The following is a 22,360-nucleotide window of genomic DNA, read 5'->3' on the forward strand; positions in this document are numbered from 1 at the left end:
ATTACTCTGGGTGGTATCTGAATCAAAGGAAAGATTGCTGTGAAGAGGTGGAATTCTGGTTTACCTCTGTCTCAGGAGAGGGGAAGGTCATTGAATGGTAATACTTTAATATTACCATTCAGGTCTTAGAGATACCCTTGGCCTCTATCAAGATGACCGACAGGAAGCTAAGGACTAAAATAGAGAACAGTAAGAAATCAGCAGAGCAAGGAACAGCTGACTGCCCTTCCCCAGACTATAACAGAGTAATTCAGAGCAGGCAAAAACACAGGAGCTGATGAGATTAATGCAAGGAGGGCATAAGGAGTGAGAAAAAAGATTGTGCTATAGGAGAAGGAAGATTGTTCATGTGAGAATAACAGTAAACCATGAATGATCTGGATTGTGTAAGGACCTGATTCCATTATATAACCTTATTTCTGGCTTTTGAATACAGCTTTGGAAAGACCTTTGCCATTGTGTTTGCTTCCTGAAAAAGTGAAGTACCTGCATGGAGCCTGTTAACTGCAATTTACGATTAAATAGGGTTAATTGCAACAGACAGAAAGCAGCATGCTAATTGAGTTCAACCAGCATGCAGCACCATGCTAAACAGAAACCAAACTAGTGTGCAACTGAAATTAGTGAAAAATTAGTCTGCAGCACTGTTCTAAACTCTTCTCAATTGCAATGAACCCAAAGTAACAGTTTTGCCCTCTAGAGGTTACTGAATTACTGAGTCTAACTTAATCCATCTCTTCATATGGTTTAAGCAACTTAGCAGTGCACTAAGTGGAACTCACATTAGAACAGTCCCAAAAATAGTGAAAATAATATTGCCACTACATAATGAATTTATGCATCCATTGCTTGGAAAATTATTGTAATATTTAACTAAAATTGCTTTCCAGTCACACCAAATTTCTAAATAATAATGTTTATTAATACATAGGTTTATTAATATATGTAATTTATTAATAATGCAGTTTAATGTCTATCTTTATTAGCAGCTGTACTGTATATAAACACAACACAGATAAAGTAATACTTTTATTAATAATTATATAAATGTAGCCTAGCCTAGTACATATTTTTTACTGATCAGATTAACTGAAAAGTTCTGATTTTATAGCCCCATGCAGTCTGTGGCAATTTGACCAACAATAATGCTGAGCTCTTAGCACATTACTAAGCACAAATTCAGCTGGTCTACAACTTTGTTCCATGTGTTTTTTGTTATAATTGAGTTAAAAACTGGAGTGATCTCCAGATAGGACCATATTAACTAGTCCACAATTTAGTAGACAACTGTTTGCTACATCCAAAAGCTTGACCCTTTGTGTTTTTCATAATATTGGAAGCAGTTTAGCCCCACAGGGTTATAGTGAGGAATGTATCATGATCGTAAGTCCCTCCCCTTAAGGGTGCTTCGGCTCTTTCCTGTTTTAGTTGATTACTTGCACCTGCTTCCTATCCAGCCCTCCCTATTTAAGCCAGACACTCCAACCATTCTGGGCTCAGTTTTGGAAGATGGATGCCCAGAAGCCCGCCTACCAGTGGGTCCAGGAGAGACCCAGCAGCATAGGCTTCACCACGGCGTCCTGACCCTCTGGGGCTGGGGCTGGGGCTGGGAGCGCCTGGCCCTGTTAACCCACTTTTATTCCCCGTCCTTGCACCGGATCCCTCTCCGGTTTTCAACCTTCTCTTGTCTGTCCTGGATGGATCACCTAGCTCTGGACTCTCAGACTTCGCCCTCGATTTACCCTTTGAACTCCTTTGAACTTGTACGGCTGGACCACACCCCCCAAGCAGTAGTGAGCAGTCGTCACATCCCCCTGTTCGTCAACCTGCCCAGTTCCTAGGCATCTCTTCCCTGTGTCTGTTTCACTCCCTTGCAGATTCTGCCATCTGCATAGGGACCTATCTATGCTTTGTGACAAAATAACAATAAAGAAGTTAGTTAGCAGCTCAATGAGCTCAAAGAGCTAGGCTTTTATTTAGTTTGTTGTTTTGCTGTGCAGTGGCTGCAATGTGTTGGTATCAACACTTTAAATAAAAATCCAAAAACATAAATTAGAAAACACTCCCAGATTAATAACAATACATGTAAGGAAGTGCACGAGGCTTTCTTTTGAAGTAAAGTGTGTATATAAATAGACCATTCATAAAAAAAGAAATGACCAATTTGTATACTTTTTTTTAAAATACATTTAAAGTCTCAGTATGTGTATGCATAACTTTACAAGGAAAAGTTAAGCCACTGTGATATCCTTCATAACCCAATGGGTCAGTTGCATAAGGTTGAAATCAACTTTACTAACTGGGTGATTCCATGGTAGGTACTCAGCACTGTACTAAACTTGTGCAGTAGATAGTAAGTAACATCTGGTACCTTCCATTATTTAATTATGGGACAAAGGAAGTCTAAGCTAACTAAGGAATGTAGCACCATACCAAGCAGAACACTTTCATTGAGAAAGTTAAAAGGTAAAAAAAATAAAGAAAGAAATGGAAAGGTATTTTTTTTTACAGATCTTTACTCTGAATTGGCAAAATTTTATTTTATATTATTATTATAAAAGTTCTATTTTCTCAGCTTTTCTGCTGGCTGCTATTGACCAGGGATCCACCGGATTCCTTAGGTCCTGCTATTGTCCAATTGTCAGGACTTTGCAGAGTACTGTATGTGGGCTGTTCCGAGGAGAGCGATCTTCTGCACCCGAGCTGCACTCACTTTGCCTGGCAGCCCATCGAGGTACTTTTGAAATCTGAGTCGAGTAGTTCCAAGAGCTTCGAGTACGACTGGGATCACACATGCCTTTGTGTTCTACATGCCCGATATCTCAATCTCAAGGTTCTTGTATTTGCTACATTTTTCGACCTCGTGAAAAGACATTTGCATAGTCTAGAACAGCTACATTGATGAGAAAACATCGCTTCTTGCTCCAATCATGGAGGATGATGTCCGGTCAGTTTGGTCCAATAGTACAATCGGTGTCATATAACAGCCATATCATATATGGTAATATCCATCTCTACAACTTTTTCAGGTTGGCGACCATACCAGTGATCAGGCACTGGTAGGCCAAGCTCCTGAAGCATTGACCAGTGTAGGTATCTAGCAATTGTGCCGATGTGTATATTCTTTCGGTGCTAGCATAGAGCATCCAGCAACAAAATGGCAGCCATGCTCCTCTTGTTGGTGACACAACCTGCATTTGCCATCTACATCCATCTTGATATTCCTCCGATGATAGCAAGTGTGCAGTGCCTGATCTTGAGATAATAATAATAATAATAATAATAATAATAATAATAATAATAATAATAATAATAATTATTATTATTATTATTATTATTATTATTATTATTATTATTATTATTATTATTATTATTATAAATTGTGTTGTTCTTGATGTTGTATGATTTCCTCTTGAGTCCACAACAGTTGACAAAACTGTAATTTTATGTTTCCTCTAACAATGAAAATAATTTCTGGAATTAAAATTCTTGTCAATGTTATTTTTATTTAGATTAATTGATTATTGCTAACAGTTAATTAGCTATCAGAAATTACAAAAATACATTATATGGAGTTATTTTGTTAACAATTTCAACATTTCAAACCAATATTTATAATTTTAATATTATGAATTTCTGATTTTCAACTACATGACACCTCAGAAATAAAACAGACCATGAATTTTAAGATTTTGGTTAAAAAGTTTCAAAAGGGCTGTCCTTATGCAAGCCTGTCTTCACACCAATCAGATGAAGTTTAGAATCATTGCAGGGCGGAGGAACAAACACTTGAACATGGATGTCTCCGACATGGACCTGCAATGGATACAGAAGACACTGGATTAGTCGTTGAGCTCAAATGAGAATAAGAATCAGCTTTATAATATGATTAAAATCATGTTCCCATATAAGTGTTTCTGTACTGTATATCCCTGGGTTCAACTCCTGGGGTGCAATTATGGTTTGTGCAATTTCCTCTGAGTGATCCCTTTTCCTCCCACAGTCCAAAGGCGTACTTGTGGGTTCATTGGCTTCTGGAAAACTGGCCCTGGTGTAAGTGTGTCACTTGTGCCCTGCAATTGAACTGGCCCAGTGACCCTCTATTGGATGAAGTGGTTAGAAAATGGATGGATGCATATTACTTTTAACTTTAAGCTTTGGTTGAGGTGCAATAACTGAAAAAAAATTAAGCAGACTTTTTCTTCAGCGGGAAACTGGGCTTTCTCAGACGTAAAAAATTAAAAATAAAACATTTACCATACATTAATATTCAGCTTGTCATTATCAATGCCATTGGCACTGGTTTGATTTCATTAGAAAAAATATATATAATTACTACCTTACTATTAAGTGAAGGTACCCTAAATAAAGTTTCAAGCACTACGTGAGGCTTAGCTTTGTAGGTATTGTTACAGCTTTAAGTGACAGAAGTGTTTCTTAGATTTTAGATAAAAATTTGTGACACTTGGAAGAGTAAACACTTCTAATGTCAAAGGAGAGAGAATGTTTGCTGAGGTCTAGGGGGGTCCCTTGAACAGAAACAATTTTAAAGTTTACCTTAGTAAACCTAGGTAAGTAGTGGGTTAGTGATATTCAAGGAGCAGTATTGAAAAACACAATATAATATCACATTAAGAACACAGGAGAAGAAAGAATGTCACAAACAAGGAAGGAGAAGAGAGTCCAGAGAAGTTGAAACCTGAAGCTTGCAGAAGGCGAGATCCCCTACTTCATCATCATGGAGCTAAGTATTTGAACCTTGTTAGAGAGAACATGCTATTCTGTGTTTTTGGGGAACTTAGGTTTTCTGGGTAAAAGATACCTCAGTTAGAATTGTCTTTCCTGCTTAGGAACTTTATATGGATATTTTTATGGATAGGGATATAGGTTCACATTTATTTTGTGGCATCCGGGGTGCAGAGATGGAGATTTCACTGCAGGTTGTATAGTATTTAGTAAGAAGGCAGCTTCTGTCTTGTGTGGCCTCTGTAGGCATTCAGAGTTTAATGCCTAGTAGCAGTCTGGGGTTTTCTGGGTAACCAGAATGTTAGGCCTCTGGAAGACTTTGTTTGTAAACACTGTACATAGAATAATTTGGGTGTTGTATGTTTTGTTGTGTGTAGTGTAGTTTGTGTCTTGTCATTGTAATAAATATATGTTTAATCAAGTGTGCCTGGATTATTCCTCCTCTCACCAAAGCAGTGCCAGAGAACAACAAAAATTCCCGTGCCTCTGTAGCGGCGAGGCTTATTAATAAGACAGAATTAAGTGTTGCTGTGCTTTCCTAAATGAGGCCTCATCTCTCTGTTCATCTCTGTGGTGCAGTCACAGAGAAGCTATTCATGCAGGGTGATTTAAAAATGTTTTCTTTTGATAAGGGACAGCTCCCAAAGGGGGATGCACTTAGCTAAGCCTGGCTATCATGATCAATGGTCATCCATTGGCGCCTATCTGTCTAGGGAGTGCCAGATGGACATCTGGACTGCATTCCTAAGTGTTAGGAGTAAGTGACTCATATCTCACCTTGATCAACCAATCAGGGACTGGTAGGGCCGAGTAACCCACGTGGGACTCTGATGCCCATGGAACTTTCAGCCAATCAACGAGCTGAAGTTCCTCCAGGTAAAAACAGGAAACACAGAGGGCCTGAGACGATTCTGTGGAATTCTGTGGACTTTTCTAAAGGGAATTCAAAGGAGAATTCCAGGGCAGGACGACACAGGAGCAGAAGGCTCCCAAGGGCAGGACATTCTCGCAGCGCGCCTCCTGACCATCCTGAGACTCAGCCCGGACAACCACAGAACGGCCAGTGTGTCCGAGTGCCAGAACTTTCCTTTGTTCTAAGAGTCTAGAGCGGAGGTTGCCAGAGAGTAACCAGAGGATCCACCTGAGGTTAGCACCAGCAGCAGGCCTTGTGAACAGGTCGGAATTGTGGACAGCTGAATCACTAATCAGAACTAGCTCTTCATCAGGAATGAACCGGTCCTCTTCCTGACTTGCTGAGACCCACAGTCATCTTTTCTCCTGTGCAAACTTTGCTAGTTAAAGCCAACACTAACTAGCCGGTCAGTGAGCATCAGCAGCGCACCGTCGCAAGCCGCACAGCACAGCCTGGCACTGAGCCAGAGAGTGCGGATTGGACAGCAACAGCCTGCAACTGTTTCTTTGTGCCCGCAGGAGATCTGAATCCCCAGAGATTGGATGAGTATTCAACTTCAATGCATTACAGCTCGAGAATTCAATTGTTATCCCAACCAGTTGATATCAATTTAATTCCTTAGAGTTATGTACTTGTTTTGAGTATCTAATGTAGAAGTTATAACCAAGTTCATTTACGAAACGGTCTAAATGAATGATATACTGAATGTATGTCCTTTTGATATATGTAACACTTCGTAACTGACTGAATATATACCTTTTGTATTCTGATAACCCTCTCGATAAGATCTGTTAGGTTTATATGCATATTCTATGTATTAATAAATGTATCCTCATGTATTAGTACCTGTGTGTGTGCGTTGTTTGAGTTATATCTCATGGTTGGATTCTAAAGCCATCAAAAGAATCACTTTTGTGAGTTACTGCTACAATTAATAATTGTCCCAGTAAATGCCCAAACCCTACAGAACTGGTGCCTTCAGAGAGCACACTACACCTCTAATTATACCAACCACTCAGGTATGTTACTAGAAATCACTTACAAGTGGTGGTTTTGAATAATTCTTTTATTATTTTATTTATTGTCTAAACCACTCAGTCAAATCCTGATTTCACCATTTCGTAATCCCCCATTTGTAACAGTATTATATTTATAGCCATACTGTGTTAACTTCTATGTGGCTATTAACTACCTCTTGCACTCTCATGTGAAACATATTCATAGGCTTCTGTGACAGATCCTCTAAGCTGGTGGAGTGACAATGGAGAAACCACACACATTAAGCATTGTGAAGTATGGGCAAACGCAGAGCCCTGGCTGATGTAGGAACTTAAACTGAAAGCTGGAGATGATTTCCAGATAGGACTGTATTGCTAGTTCTGCAATTAAGTAGTCAGCTGTATGCTAAATCCAAATGTTTATTGCAATTGACCATTTGTTTTGTTATAATACCGATAAGCAGTTTAGCTGTTCAGGGTTATAGTGAGGAATGACAATGATTAAGTTAGTTAGCAGCTCAATGAGCTCAAAAAGCAACTGTAGGCTTTTGTTTAGTTTGTTTTTTTGCTTTGCAGTGGCTGGTTCTGTTTTTTTTACCAACAGTTTAAGGAAAGATCCACAGATGTAAATTAGAAAACATTCTGAGATCAAAAATGCATGAGACTTTCCTTTGAAGTATTGTGTGTACATAAATGTTGCCAGTCATAAAAAATAAATTCCCAATGTGTAGACATTTGTGCACATTTAAAGTGTCACAGTATGTGTATGTACAGTATCACTTTTAAGGCAAAATGTAAGCCACTGTGATACAGTACATTACCCAATGGGTCAATTGCATCCCACTGAAAGCAATGTACTAAGTGTGGGTGATCCCATGGTACTCAGCACTAAACTAGTGCAGTAGATAGTAAGTAACAGCTGCTCCCTCCCAGAGGTTATTTAATTATGGGACAAAGAAAGTACACACCTTTCTTACTAAGCAATTTAGCACCATACCAAGCAGAACACATTCAATTAGAAAGTATAAAGGTTAAGAAAAACAGATATTTTTAAAGCAATAGGTGAACTTAGAAGTATTCCTTTACAGATCTTCATTCTGAATTGGTAAAACATTATTTTATATAATAATAATATATTATTATTGATGTTGTTGTTCTTGTTGTTGTATGGTTTCGTCTTGAGTCCACAACAGTTGACAAAACTAATTTTATATGTGTTTCCTATAACGTAATGGAAACAATTTCATTCTTAATTTTTTTTCAATTTTATTTTTATTTAGAATAGTTGATTATTGTTTAGTTTTTTCAACAATCGCACGTCAACAATTCCAACATTTGTAAACAATTCACATATTATGAATTTGTGGTTTTCAACTATATTTTACCCCTGGATAAAACTGGAAAGAGCATGAATTTTAGGGTTTTGGTTTAAAAATTTCAAAAGGGCTGTCCTTATGAAAGCCTGTCTTCACATCAGTCAGCTGAGGCTTAGAACCATGACAGGGCAGAGGAACAAACACTTCAACATGGATGTAGTCATCTTCTCCAACATGGACCTGCAATGGATGCAGAAGAAAATGGATTAGTTATTGAGTTTAAGTAAGAATAAAAATCATCTTAATAATATACTGTAATTAAAACCAAGTGTCCATATAAATGTTTATGTATATATAAACAGGATACATATATATATTTTTTTCCTTTCATCTATCCTTTTCCTATTCCACTCAAGCAAAGTGGAATAATCTCTGAAGAGGACACCAGTCCATCATAGGACAGACACAAAAGCATACAGTTCTTAACATTACTGGCTTGCAAAGCTGAAACCTTGTGTTCAGTTCCTGGGGTGCAATTATGGTTTGTGCAGGTTTCCTCTGTGTGATCCTTTTCCTCCCACAGTCCAAAGACATACTGGTAGATTCACTGGACTCCAGGAAAACTGGTGGTGGTGTGAGTGTGTCACTGTGTTCTCTGCAATGAACTGGCAGCCCACCCAGGCCACCCAGGGTGTATCCTGCCTTACACCCATTGCTTGGCGTGAATAGCCCTAGCTGGCCAGTGACACTGTGTTGGATAAAGTGGTTAGAACATGGATGGATGCATTTATTATTTTTAACTTTAAGCACTGAGGTAGCAGAACTGAAAAAAATGAAGAAGAGTTTTTCTTCAGCTGGAAACTAGGCTTTTAATAAATAACATTTTACCATACAGTAATTTTCAGCATGTCATTGGCAATGCCACTTAATGTCACTGGCTTAATGTGTTTTTTAAAAAAAGATATGATTGCTACCCTATTGTTGAAACGAAGAGACCCTAAATAAAGTTTTAAGCACTACCTAAGGCTTTGTGATTAAATTTATAGTCATACTGTATTAGCTTCTATTTGATTACCTCTTAATTATCTCTTGCACTCTCACGTGAAACTTATTCATAGGCCACTGTGCCAGATCCTCCAATCTGGTTGAATGGCAGTGAGAGAAACTACACACATTAAGCATCTGAATTGGGCAAACTCAGAGCCCTAGCTGAGGTGGGAACAATCTATGTGTAAGCCCTGCTTCACCCAATTATGGCCCATAACCTGATCACCCTGCTCTATTTCCCCTATTTTTCAAACATGGTACAGATGCAGCCATTCAAAGTGTGCGGTACAGACACGTACCGCAGGTAAGATGACACGGGGTACCGCGGTGCGTGATTGGTTGACCGACAGGGGCACTCGTGATCCGTTGGTCTGTCGTAGAAAGACTTACTGTAAACGTCTTTACTGTGCCCGTTGTAGATATTGAATTTTACCACTGAAGGGAAATCTTAGTAGCTGAGCATAAAAAGAATAGGAGCATACTGTAACGCGTGTGAAGGCCATAAACGATATTAATTTTGGAACGTAAACATACAGTATATAGCTGGTCACGGTACTTTAAAGAAAAAAATACACACCAGTATTCCATTTCTCCCTAAACATTGTAAGCTTCGAAGTCTTTAACGTGATACCGGAGTCAACAAGCATACTTTTAGAATTTGATTAAAAGGGAATATAATATGGAATCGCGTATCTCAAGAATTTAATAACGGTATGGTTACATCCGTGTACTGCGGCAGGGCTGTGTAGGGCTGATTCGCCTGCCTTTTCATGTGAGCTGTCTTGTAGCCTACTGGTCTAGGTGCGTGACTACCAACTGGCAGGTTGTGTGTTCAAATCCAGCTGGTGCTGGGCTTTTCATTTTTATTTATTTATTTTTTAATCGCGTAACATAAACATATTACCGTATACAAACTGTACTGTATACAGTATGTATATGTATATTTAATGTCTTAACTGTGCCCGTTTAATTGAATTTAAAAAAATTATTTAAAACACGAACATTAAGCTGTTTACATCTTCCGCCTGAGAACAGTCACCCGTTGCTACCCAACGCAGAATGGTGACTGGCTGACACCATCTGACACCCCTCTGATTGGAGAAAAAAGACGTGCTGGTTTGCTATACATACTGTACCAGGAAGAGGATTTCTTTCTATTCAAAACGTGTATTTTAAAAGTTTAAGAAGTAAAAACCTTACAGCGTACACAGATTTCTAAACTGATCAGGATCGTTATCTTTGTCTTATGCATAATAATGTTCACCGCTCTGTCCAGCAAATTAATAATAAACTTTATTTTATATAGCCTTTTAAACGAATAAGTAATTAGATTGCTCATAAACCTAATCACTTGCTTTTTCTTTTTATTTAGGCTCAGATTTCAACTATAGATTGTATTATTAATAACCATAATAACAACCAACCAACAAAAACAACCATATAAACATAATACCAACCAAAAACATAGATAACAACCACAATACAAAATCAAATAATCAAACCATTTTACTCTCGCAAAGTCCTCCAATTATCATAATCCCGGCCCTTATGCAAAACCAAACCTTCCTCCCATCCCAGTTTATCCTGTTTATCATAAACAAAATCCACCTCAATTTTCAACATAAAGCATTACACAAAATCAATACCTCAACACTCCATACTCAACAACGATAATTCACAAACAGCCAGAACATGTAACTACACATTCCCAAACAGACCTAATTTCCATAGCCCTGCCCCTTATGCAAAACCAACATGCCTCCCCTGTTCTCTCTCTCCCCTGGCGGTTGTAATTGTTTACAATTGTAAACATACCTCTGATGCTGCTCCTAAATGAATATCGTTTATGACCATCAGAAGCTTTATGCTCCTTTTCTTTTTTCCAGTGGATTGAACAGGGAGAGGCATTTCATGATGTACTTTTCACTGGTGAAACAACAGTGGCTCTGGAACAGTTTTCAACCATGTCGTTTTATAAAAAGGGGAGATATGTACACGTTACTGAAGCTAAACGTTTAACCTTTGTCACTAATGTAACCACTAAATAAAGACATATAGAAATCCCTACGTTACAGACTGTATATGGCTGGTATTGGTAGTTTAAAAAAAAATACACACCAGTATTCCACTTTCTCCCTAAACATTTTAAGCATCAGAGTCTTACATGTGGTTATTTATTGCAGAATTTAATTTTGAAAGCCACTGAGACATCAGGTACTACTGTCCAGCAAATTGTATTTATGAAAAAGAAACAAAACAAAAAACATACTAACAACTGTGCCATCCTACTCCTTAGTTAATACATTTTATTATTCATAAACAGTTAACATTGTTAGCAAAATATTTTGAATTATATTTAACCCTATTTTTTCATTAGTTTTGTATTTAACTTATTATATGATAGTCAGACTTAATGTATATTTGAACAATGAAAATATATTTTTACAAGATTTTACATTAAGCACTTAAAATTAATATGGTTAATAATAGTAAACTGTAACATGCTGTAACAAGATCGGTTAAACTGCGAAGAAAATGCTTTCAGAGAAAATGTTTCAGGTGTGAAGAACATAGATCTCCAATGCAATTTCAACCAAACCTGTTCCCACACACCCTGCCCCCACTACCATTAGAATACACAAACATTTTAGCGTTTCATTCTGAGCAGAAGACCCTCACACCTGAAGAGTGCTGGCTGTGACAAATTAAACCGGTTTTACAGGTTTCAATCACAGACCATGTGACATGGGACTCAGTAAACTAACAGCGCCACTGAATTTGATAATACCTAACCAAAATCCGCAATATGGAAACAGAACCTGTGTGATTGTTGATAGATGATGTATTCGTAACATTTTTTCAAGACGAACTACAACATTTAAAAAATGACTTGTATGTACTTGATATCTCTAATCAATCCACGGGTCCCAGCACAAAACGAAAGTAAAACGCATACCGTTTCGCGCTTCTTATTAGTTGCTCAAAAGTAATTTGACCGTATAAAATGCATAATATAAACCTAGAAACATATACGTGAGCAGTACTTAAGCACTGTAGTATCGGTGTTAAGACATACCTCTCAAATACTGTAAATCAAGTTAAAACCATGTTTCGTGTATGTTTTCTTTTTCATCTTGAAATAACTCATTTCTAAACCCGTTGTTTATTTATTTATCCCGTATTAATAAATAATAAATTTATTTTATTATAAATATAATAAATATAATAAATTTAATATAACGTTTATGTTTATTTATTTATCCCCCGCCAGGGGAGAGAGAGAACAGGGGAGGGATGTTGGTTTTGCATAAGGGGCAGGGCTATGGAAATTAGGTCTGTTTGGGAATGTGTAGTTACATGTTCTGGCTGTTTGTGAATTATCGTTGTTGAGTATGGAGTGTTGAGGTATTGATTTTGTGTAATGCTTTATGTTGAAAATTGAGGTGGATTTTGTTTATGATAAACAGGATAAACTGGGATGGGAGGAAGGTTTGGTTTTGCATAAGGGCCGGGATTATGATAATTGGAGGACTTTGCGAGAGTAAAATGGTTTGATTATTTGATTTTGTATTGTGGTTGTTATCTATGTTTTTTGTTGGTATTATGTTTATATGGTTGTTTTTGTTGGTTGGTTGTTATTATGGTTATTAATAATACGATCTATAGTTGAAATCTGAGCCTAAATAAAAAGAAAAAGCAAGTGATTAGGTTTATGAGCAATCTAATTACTTATTCGTTTAAAACGCTATATAAAATAAAGTTTATTATTAATTTGCTGGACAGAGCGGTGAACATTATTATGCATAAGACAAAGATAACGATCCTGATCAGTTTAGAAATCTGTGTACGCTGTAAGGTTTTTACTTCTTAAACTTTTAAAATACACGTTTTGAATAGAAAGAAATCCTCTTCCTGGTACAGTATGTATAGCAAACCAGCACGTCTTTTTTCTCCAATCAGAGGGGTGTCAGATAGTGTCAGCCAATCACCATTCTGCGTTGGGTAGCAACGGGTGACTGTTCTCAGGCGGAAGATGTAAACAGCTTAATGTTCGTGTTTTAAATAATTTTTTTAAATTCAATTAAACGGGCACAGTTAAGACATTAAATATACATATACATACTGTATACAGTACAGTTTGCATACGGTAATATGTTTATGTTACGCGATTAAAAAATAAATAAATAAAAATGAAAAGTCCAACACCAGCTGAATTTGAACACACAACCTGCCAGTTGGTAGTCACGCACCTAGACCAGTAGGCTACAAGACAGCTCACATGAAAAGGTAGGCGAAACAGCCCTACACAGTCCTGCCGCAGTACACGGATATAATCATACCGTTATTAAATTCTTGAGATACGCGATTCCATATTATATTCCCTTTTAATCAAATTCTAAAAGTATGCTTGTTGACTCCGGTATCACGTTAAAGACTTCGAAGCTTACAATGTTTAGGGAGAAATGGAATACCGGTGTGTATTTTTCCTTGTGATATTTTAAGCTCTAGTTGAATGATAGGTGTCGCATTTTAAATCATTTTCGTAGTTAGAAATTATGAAACGCCCTGTTAAAAGCAAGGAAGTTTTTATGCCCGTTGAAGTAAAACAAAATGCCTGACAAAGTATGGCTTGGACAGATTCCAAGTGCTTGTACAAATGTGCTAAAGAAATTATACTTTGAGTATACAGCTTGTCCAAAGTCATCCATTATTAATACTATTAGTAATATCTTCAGTAAAGGCTTTGATGCATAAATATTTCTGATAAAGGTAGGTTGTGTACTTTTGTCCAACTGAGCAATCTTGCTTTCATAAAATATACCAACATTTTAATGACTGATGATTAACATGCTGTAATACACAGTTCAAAATTAAAGGCTCAAATGCTGTACATGAGAGGTTAAGCTCCCCCTGGCGGTTTTACAAGGCGACGCCGGATAGTTAGTCACGTGACACACGTGAACTGCGTGATACCGCGTGATACCGCGACACGACCACCGGGGTATGCCGCGAAATACCTCACCCATTTTGAATGGCTGCATCTGTACCTTCAGGATAACTGAGCGGCTGCATATTCGACATCTATTCGGTAGCTCCTACCTCCTTTCCCAACTGGAGAAAACTGGCTTTTGCAAATTGTAGTTTAACCCATGTGGTAAGGGAATGATCTGAGCTTCTACCATTTAGATCCTGTCCCTAAATGGAACCCAAGGTAAATGTCCTCCTGGAATGGATGTACCCTTTAATAATCTTGAATTATCTTGGAAGGTAGATAGTACAGAACTGGTGAATTCAATGGAACCCCTTGGACATAAAGTCTGAATCTTAAGTTTTTTTTATGCCTTACTGAATAAACAATAGAAAGGCAAAAAGAAAAAAAATGTACAGAACAAAGAGTAAGAAAAAACAGCTAATTGATTTTTGTTGTCTTTCTTGAAGATGTAGCACTTTCTTTTGCAGGTCTACTCTAATATGTCTAATACCATGGATAAAAAATAGAGATTGAACACATGTATTCAATCTGCAGGCATTTTCATGAAGACAGGACATGGGATGGTTCTTTGCCTCCTAAAAAAATTTAAAACAATAAAACTTCAGGAAAAGAATAAATAAAATCCATTATTGTTGCAACCACATTTACTTACTGGAAGTGCTAAATAGGCTATTTATTGTGTTAAGGCAAACATTTAGAAAAGTGTGTTTCTGCACTTTTTTTAACAGTTGCGGGATGTACATACAGTATGACAAAAATTCACTTTTTTGATGGGCACAAGTAAAATATATATTGGAACAGTCTATGGACACCTAAGAACCTCCGCAAAGTTTCTGAATGCTCAGAATTTGTTAAATGACTGCTACTGTATTTCTACCTATTAGATAGGTAATTTAATTATTGCAAATGACTCTTTTGTCTCCCACTGCTCTCCCCTTGATCTCTCTGACCACTTAGCCATTCTTTTCAATCTGGAATTATCTGTTTCTAACACTTCCCCCCCACGCTCTGTAAACTGCAACTGGCGATCAATTGATCACCCAAGGTTTGCAAATTCTGTTCTGTCCTCCTTATCTTGTTTCTCTTCCTCTGACCCTCTAGAGGACAAAATACAATTACTTGACAGTGCTCTTTTATCTACCCTCGACACCTTTGCTCCTTTAAAAACTCGAGCCATCTCCTTCTCTTGCCCTGCCCCCTGGTACAATGACCATCTGCGATCCATGAAGGCAGCCTTTCACAAACTTGAGCGTAGGTGGCATCTTTCTGGCCTAAATATACATTATCAGGCTTGGAGAGATTACTTATCTGAATATAAGGTTACTACAGTGTCTGCTAGATCCACCTACTTCTCTCACATCATTGGAAATCACCAAAACAACCCCAGACATCTTTTCTCCACCATCAACAGACTGCTCAAGCCAAACTGCCCCACCACATTACCTGCCTCATCACAACTTTGCAAAGCATTCTTAGATTTCTTTATTTCTAAGATTGACAACACCCGGCATCACATTCTCTCCACTATGCATATCATTTCCATACCTCTTCCCTCCTCATCCAACTTCTCTGGTTCCCTTCTCTCCAGCTTCTCTCTTCTTGATTCAGCATCCCTCAATAAACTAGTTACACGCATGAAACCCACCACATCTATTTTAGATCCCATTCCCACCACTTTATTTCAGTGCTGTTTCTCTTCTCTCTGTCCCATTGTCCTCAATATTATACATTAATCCATTAGCACTGGCATTGTACCAAAGGTCCTCAAAACTGCTACCATTACCCCCGTGCCAAGAAAGCCTTACATGGCTCTCGACAATCTTAACAATTTTCGCCCCATCTCCAACTTACCCTTTCTTGCTAAAATTCTAGAATGTGCTGTCACACTTCAGTTACATAACCACCTCAGGACAAACAACCTTTTTGAACCCCTTCAATCTGGCTTCCATCAACTTCACAGCACAGAAACTGCCCTGGTCAAAGTCACTAACGATCTTCTAATAGCTGCTGATTCTGGTTCTGTTTCTATACTCATACTTCTTGATCTCAGTGCTGCTTTTGACACTGTTGACCATAACATCTTACTTTCTTGTCTTGAGACTGTGTTTGGAGTTTCTGACACTGCTCTCAAATGGTTCAAATCTCACTTCACTGATCGCTGTCACTTTGTCTCCCTTAATGGGTACAGGTCTGAAATTGGTCTTGTTAAGTCTGGTGTTCCTCAGGGCTCAATACTGGGCCCCTTACTCTTCAGCATTTACATGTTTCCACTTGGTCAGCTTTTAAGATCACATGGCCTCAGCTTTCATTTTTACGCTGACGATACTCAAATATACATCCATACCAAACCTGACACTGATGTGGCTGTCTCTATTCTATCTAATTACATCTCTGACATAAAAAATTTGGATGACTCAAAACTTCCTTCATCTTAACTACGACTGAAGTCATGCTTATTGGCACCCCCCATCAACTTCATAAAGCCAGTCCTGTAACCCTATCTGAAGATGGTTCTGTACTTGAGCTTCAATCAAAATTGAAAAGCCTTGGGGTTATATTCGATTCTGGCTTAACATTCGACCCACATGTGCAGCATACTGTCAAAACATCTTTTTTTTCACCTCAGAAATATCGCTAGACTACGTCCTATGCTATCACTAACTGTGACTGAAAAGCTGATCAACACATTTGTGTTCTCTCGAATTGACTACTGTAATGCTCTACTCGATGGGGTATATAAATCTACTCTGAATAAACTGCAGTATGTCCATAACTTAGCAGCCAGAATCATGACCAGATCTTGTGCAAGTGATCACATTACTCCTATCCTGGAGTCCTTGCACTGGCTTTCGGTCAAATTCCGTGTAGACTTTAAAATCCTCATGCTCACCTACAGATGCAGCCATTCAAAGTGCGCGTTACAGACACGTACCGCAGGTGGCGTCGCGCATCGCGATGCAAGATGACGCGGGGTACCGCGGTACGTGATTGGTTGACCGACAGAGGCACTCGTGGTCCGTTGGTCTGTCGTAGAAAGACTTACAGTAAATGTCTTTACTGTGCCCGTTGTAGATATTGAATTTTACCACTGAAGGGAAATCTTAGTAGCTGAGCATAAAAAGAATAGGAGCATACTGTAACGCATGTGAAGGCCATCAACGATATTAATTTTGGAACATAAACATACAGTATATGGCTGGTCTTGGTACTTTAAAGAAAAAATACACACCAGTATTCCATTTCTCCCTAAACATTTTAAGCATCGAAGTCTTTAACTAAAGAGATACCGTAGTCAACAAGCATACTTTTAGAATTTGATTAAAAGGGAATATAATATGGAATCGCGTATCTAACAAAATTAATAACGATATAATTATATTCATGTACTGCAACACAAGAATTGTACACGCTGTATATTGTCTGTCGATAATGTTTCTGTAGTGCTTTTTCAGCAGTCTGTGTGTGAGCTTGCCGGTGGTGCTGTGTGTTAGGTTCCTGACTCGCATGTCACATGGTCTGTGATCGAATCCCACTAAAACTATGACTCTTTTTTTAACAAACATTTCTTTGACATTTCCCTTGGTCAGAGATATAAAAATATAATATATAAATAAATTAAATTTAACTAACATGTGAAATAACGTGTGAAAAAGAGTAGTTTTAAGCTTTTCTGCTAATATAATTTGGAATCATGTATCTAAAGAATTTAATAACGATATGATTATATTCGTGTACTGCGACAGGGCTGTGTAGGGCTGTTTCGCCTCTCTCTTCATGCGACTGTACCAGGAAGAGGATTTCTTTCTATTCGAAACGTGTATTTTAAAAGTTTAAGAAGTAAAAACCTTACAGCGTACACAGATTTCTAAACTGATCAGAATCGTTATCGTTGTCTTATGCATAATAATATTCACCGCTCTGTCCAGCAAATTAATAATAAACTTTATTTTATATAGTGTTTTAAACGAATGAGTAATTAGATTGCTCATAAACCTAATCACTTGCTTTTTCTTTTTATTTAGGCTCAGATTTCAACTATAGATCGTATTATTAATAACCATAATAACAACCAACCAACAAAAACAACCATATAAACATAATACCTACCAAAAACATAGATAACGACCACAATACAAAATCAAATATATCAAACCATTATACTCTCGCAAATTCCTCCAATTATCATAATCCCGCCCCTCATGCAAAACCAAAACCTCCTCCCATCCCAGTTTATCCTCTTTATCATAAACAAAATCCACCTCAATTTTCAACATAAAGCATTACACAAAATCAATACCTCAACACTCCATACTCAACAACTATAATTCACAAAAAGCCAGAACATGTAACTCCACATTCCCAAACAGACCTCATTTCCATAACCCCACCCCTTATGCAAAACCAACATCCCTCCCCTGTTCTCTCTCTCCCCTGGCGTTTGTAATCGTTTTTATTTTCAAATAAATTTTAGCAAAGTCATGTATTTTAAAAATCTTAAGATTTTTATATTTATGTCTTTATTTAGTGGTTTCATTAGTGACAAAGGCTAGTGACCTTTGTTTCATTAGTGACAAAGGCTAAAAGGGCTTTTATGCAAACCAGAAAAAGTCAAAAACCGCACTCAAAATGCAATTTAGAGCTTTCTGGCAAGAGGAGACACCCAAATTATAATGTAACATGCCACTGTTTGTGCATGAACAAAGTTATACTGCAATTTTCCTTAGATACGCGATTAAAAAAATAAATTTTTTGAATCCCCGGCGGAACACACTCCATAAGAATCAGCGCTTTTATACAGTATATCGCCTTTAAACACATATATTTAAACACACATTTACGATTTAAATCAAAACGCCATTCAAATCAATATAAATGTTTATTTTGTAACGCATAGGTGACTATTCATTGTTATTAAAAAGACTTAAATTCGATCATGTTGTGATATTTAGAAATATAAATTTGTTTGGTACGAGTGAGGTTTTATTTAATCTCTGACCAAGGGAAACGTTTCATTTTTTCAAAGAAATGTTTGTTAAAAAATAAAGTCATAGTTCCATGGGATTCAATCACAGACCATGTGACATGGGAGTCAGGAAACTAACACACAGCGCCACCTGATTTGATAACGCTATAAAAACGCTATAAAATAATGTGACTAGGCACAGAACAAGTTTACAGCACAGTACAATAATAAATGCTGACCATGACTTTAGAAGCATAAATTGCGTTACACTCAGTTTAAACACAAACTGTCTTTAGCCCTCTAAGCTGGTTCATACAGAAATGTAGAGATCCAGGCTCAGAACACACAGCTTCATTAGCGAATACATATGCAGGACAACTAGAGAAGACGTTTTACAGAGGATGGATTTTTACAAACATCCCATCAGTGACATCACTGAAGTCAACTCCTAGATACTGTAACTGTGGTGTGGATAGTTTCACAAGAATCAGACAAAGGTTTAAGCATCGCTTGTTCTAGATAAAACTGCAAAAAAAAAACAACAACCCATAATGTACTTCTTTGCGGCTCTGGTTGCCCAAATCATATATTCACAACGTGAAATCTAGAAAATAATATTACGTAACCAAAATCCGCAATATGGAAACAGAACCTGTGTAATTGTTGATAGATGATGTACTCGTAACATTTTTACAAGACGAACTACAACATTTAAAAAATGACTTATATGTACTTGATACCTCTAATCAATCCACGGCGACATTGTTAAAGCAGAGTCCCAGCACAAAACGAAACTAAAACGCCCTGGGCATACCGTTTCGCGTTTCTTATTAGTTGCTCAAAAGTAATTTGACCGTATGAAATGCATAATATAAACCTAGAAACATATACGTGAGCATTATTTACGTAGTATCGGTGTTAAGACATACAGTACCTCTCAAATACTGTAAATCAAGTTAAAAATATCTCAAGACCGATTCTGGTCATAATGAAACCATGTTTTGTTTATGTTTTCTTTAAAGTACCGAGACCAGCCATATACTGTATGTTTATGTTCCAAAATTAATATAGTTTATGGCCTTCACACAGATTGCAGTATGCTCCTATTCTTTTTATGCTCAGCTACTAAGATTTCCCTTCAGTGGTAAAATTCCATATGAATATTCAATACTTAAACGGGCACAGTTAAGACATTAAATATACATATACATACTGTATACAGTACAGTTTGCATACGGTAATATGTTTATGTTCCTAAATCAATCTCTTTTATGAGCATGTGAAAGGCATGGTGAATTGATTCTCAAAAATTACTGTACTTTGCATGATTGGAAAAAAATGCGTGATTGCGAAATGCTGTGGTGTTACTTTTACAAAGACGGTCAATGAAAAAAGGAATGTGGACCAGGGCAATACTTTGAGTTTACACTTACAGCTTGTCCAAGGTCGTTCATTATTAATACTATTAGTAATATCTTCGTTAAAGACTTTGATGGTGACAGCTCAAACATGAGAGGTTGAGCTTTATTAGCTCCACCTTGCGGAAATTCCAGATACTATTATTTTGCTAGCGGTATTTACCGGTAACTCGCGGTATTTACTGGTAACTCGCGGTACAGCGTACCGGAAAATAATGCGATATCGCCCGCACATTTTGAATGGCTGTATCTGTATAAGGCTCTGCATGGCTTGACACCTCAGTATCTGTCTGAACTATTATCGCCCTGCTCCCCACCTCGCAACCTTCGCTCTTCTAATTCTGCTCTCCTTACTGTCCGCCAAGCCCGTCTACATTGTATGGGTGACAGGGCCTTCTCCTGTTATGCCCGCAAGCTCTGGAACTCTCTCCCCAAGGATATCAGAGAGTCACCTTCTCTAAACTCCTTCAAATCCAGACTCAAAACCCTCTTCTTCAGAAACGCCTTTACTTAACTGGCTCCATTCTTCACCCCTCTGCTTTTCTTAGTACCACCATCCACGGTCTCCTCTATATATTGTAATTGTGTTTTATCTTGTAAATTCTTCTTATTTATTGTTGTTGTCATCCTGAAAAGCGCTTTGAGAAGCCACCTTTAAAGGCGCTATAAAAAACTAAAGTTTATTATTATTATAAAAGTTTGTGGTGTTGTATTTTGATTCTGCTGGTAAAAATATTCTCTTAATTAGACCTATTTATTCTGTGGTAAAGCCCTTATTTTTTCTCTTGTCACTTTATCTCTATACAACACAATTCTACTGTGCTGTATACCCAGCCTTTCAGATAGAGTCAAATGGGTGTGAGATCATGGCTGAGTAAATTAACCTATAACAAAGAAATTAAGAAATATGTTTCAGTAAACATTCAAAATAAAGGGCTTTTATTACATAACTCACTTACCTTAATGATTTTGTTGACTCCAGCCACCACCTGTGATATGTATAATGTTGCAGTGAAAACACAGTAGATCTTCCCCGTCCGGTATTCTACCTCTTGTTTCAGCTTGAAGTAAAAATGTTTGCATTAGCTAAGAATACAGGAACAGAACTTAACATTTTCAGATTTCAGAGTTAGAAATGAAAACGTGACAAAAATACCACATAATACTATGCTGTGTCATCTTGAAATACACAGTATATAAAATTATTATGTATTACTGTAAAATATTAGTGTCTGAAAAAAGAGACTAAGCAACATAGTAAAAGTGAATTATATCAAACATCCATTCTTATGTTTAATTAAATTCTCCTTTTTAATGTCATCTTAAATGAAATTTAAGCTTTGTGCTTCAAAGAGTAAGCACGATCCTGTTGCCCATTTATTTTTTCACAAATTTCCTGTAAAACAATCTTTTTGTTTCAGTGTTTTTGATGATGTTTAATCTTGAATAAGAAATTAAGGTTTTGAAAATGTGTATATGTCAGTGGAACAGGAGTATTTGCATCATTATGACAAAAATTGTGATTCCAGATCTGAAGCAGTCAGATTACATTAGGAGTGCAAGACTTTTTTATCTTAACAGATGAAGACTCACCTCATTGCAGATCCTCTGTTCTTCAGAAATAGGGCTTTTAGGATCACTCCACCCTCCACATCTAGTATCTTCCATTTTGATTACAGAAGTGAATATAACAACAAGCAGATGTTACTGTTGATAATGTGCACCTTGCAGTAACTGAGTTACTTGAAGACTGAAAAATCAGATTCTCCCTCCCTGCTTTTAAACACAACAGGTTCAGGTTCCACCTGTATCCCAGCCAATGGCTATTCAGAGCCCCACCCATGGACAGATTAAAAAAAACAATAGGGAGAGGTTGGACTGTTGGAATGTGATAGTTTATTTCATTCTATGTAATATAAGGCAGTATGGCATCTGCTGTGCAGGTCATTTGAATGTAGAAAGAAAG

General features: G+C 37.3%; 1 protein-coding gene across 1 annotated transcript; it reads right to left on the bottom strand.

The window, feature by feature from the left end:
• Positions 1-7,990: 7,990 nt before the first annotated feature.
• LOC138224153 (cystatin-B-like) lies at positions 7,991-22,132 on the bottom strand. The gene is made up of 3 exons (XM_069180615.1): positions 21,988-22,132; positions 21,354-21,455; positions 7,991-8,213 (listed from the first exon to the last, which is right to left on the bottom strand). The coding sequence occupies exons 1-3, from the start codon at positions 22,060-22,062 to the stop codon at positions 8,073-8,075; spliced, it is 318 nt and encodes a 105-aa protein (XP_069036716.1). The 5' UTR covers positions 22,063-22,132; the 3' UTR covers positions 7,991-8,072.
• Between the last annotated feature and the right edge of the window lie 228 nt (positions 22,133-22,360).

This window comes from Lepisosteus oculatus, chromosome 18 (assembly GCF_040954835.1).
Source record: "Lepisosteus oculatus isolate fLepOcu1 chromosome 18, fLepOcu1.hap2, whole genome shotgun sequence".
NCBI lineage: Eukaryota > Metazoa > Chordata > Actinopteri > Semionotiformes > Lepisosteidae > Lepisosteus > Lepisosteus oculatus.

Coding starts and splice junctions, on each gene's coding strand:
- LOC138224153 (XM_069180615.1), bottom strand. CDS start 22,062: ATGGAAGATACTAGATGTGGAGGGTGGAGTGATCCTAAAAGCCCTATT. Junction 21,456..21,987: donor AACAGAGGATCTGCAATGAG/GTGAGTCTTCAT, acceptor TTTTACTTCAAG/CTGAAACAAGAGGTAGAATA. Junction 8,214..21,353: donor GAGTCAACAAAATCATTAAG/GTAAGTGAGTTA, acceptor CATCCATTGCAG/GTCCATGTTGGAGAAGATGA.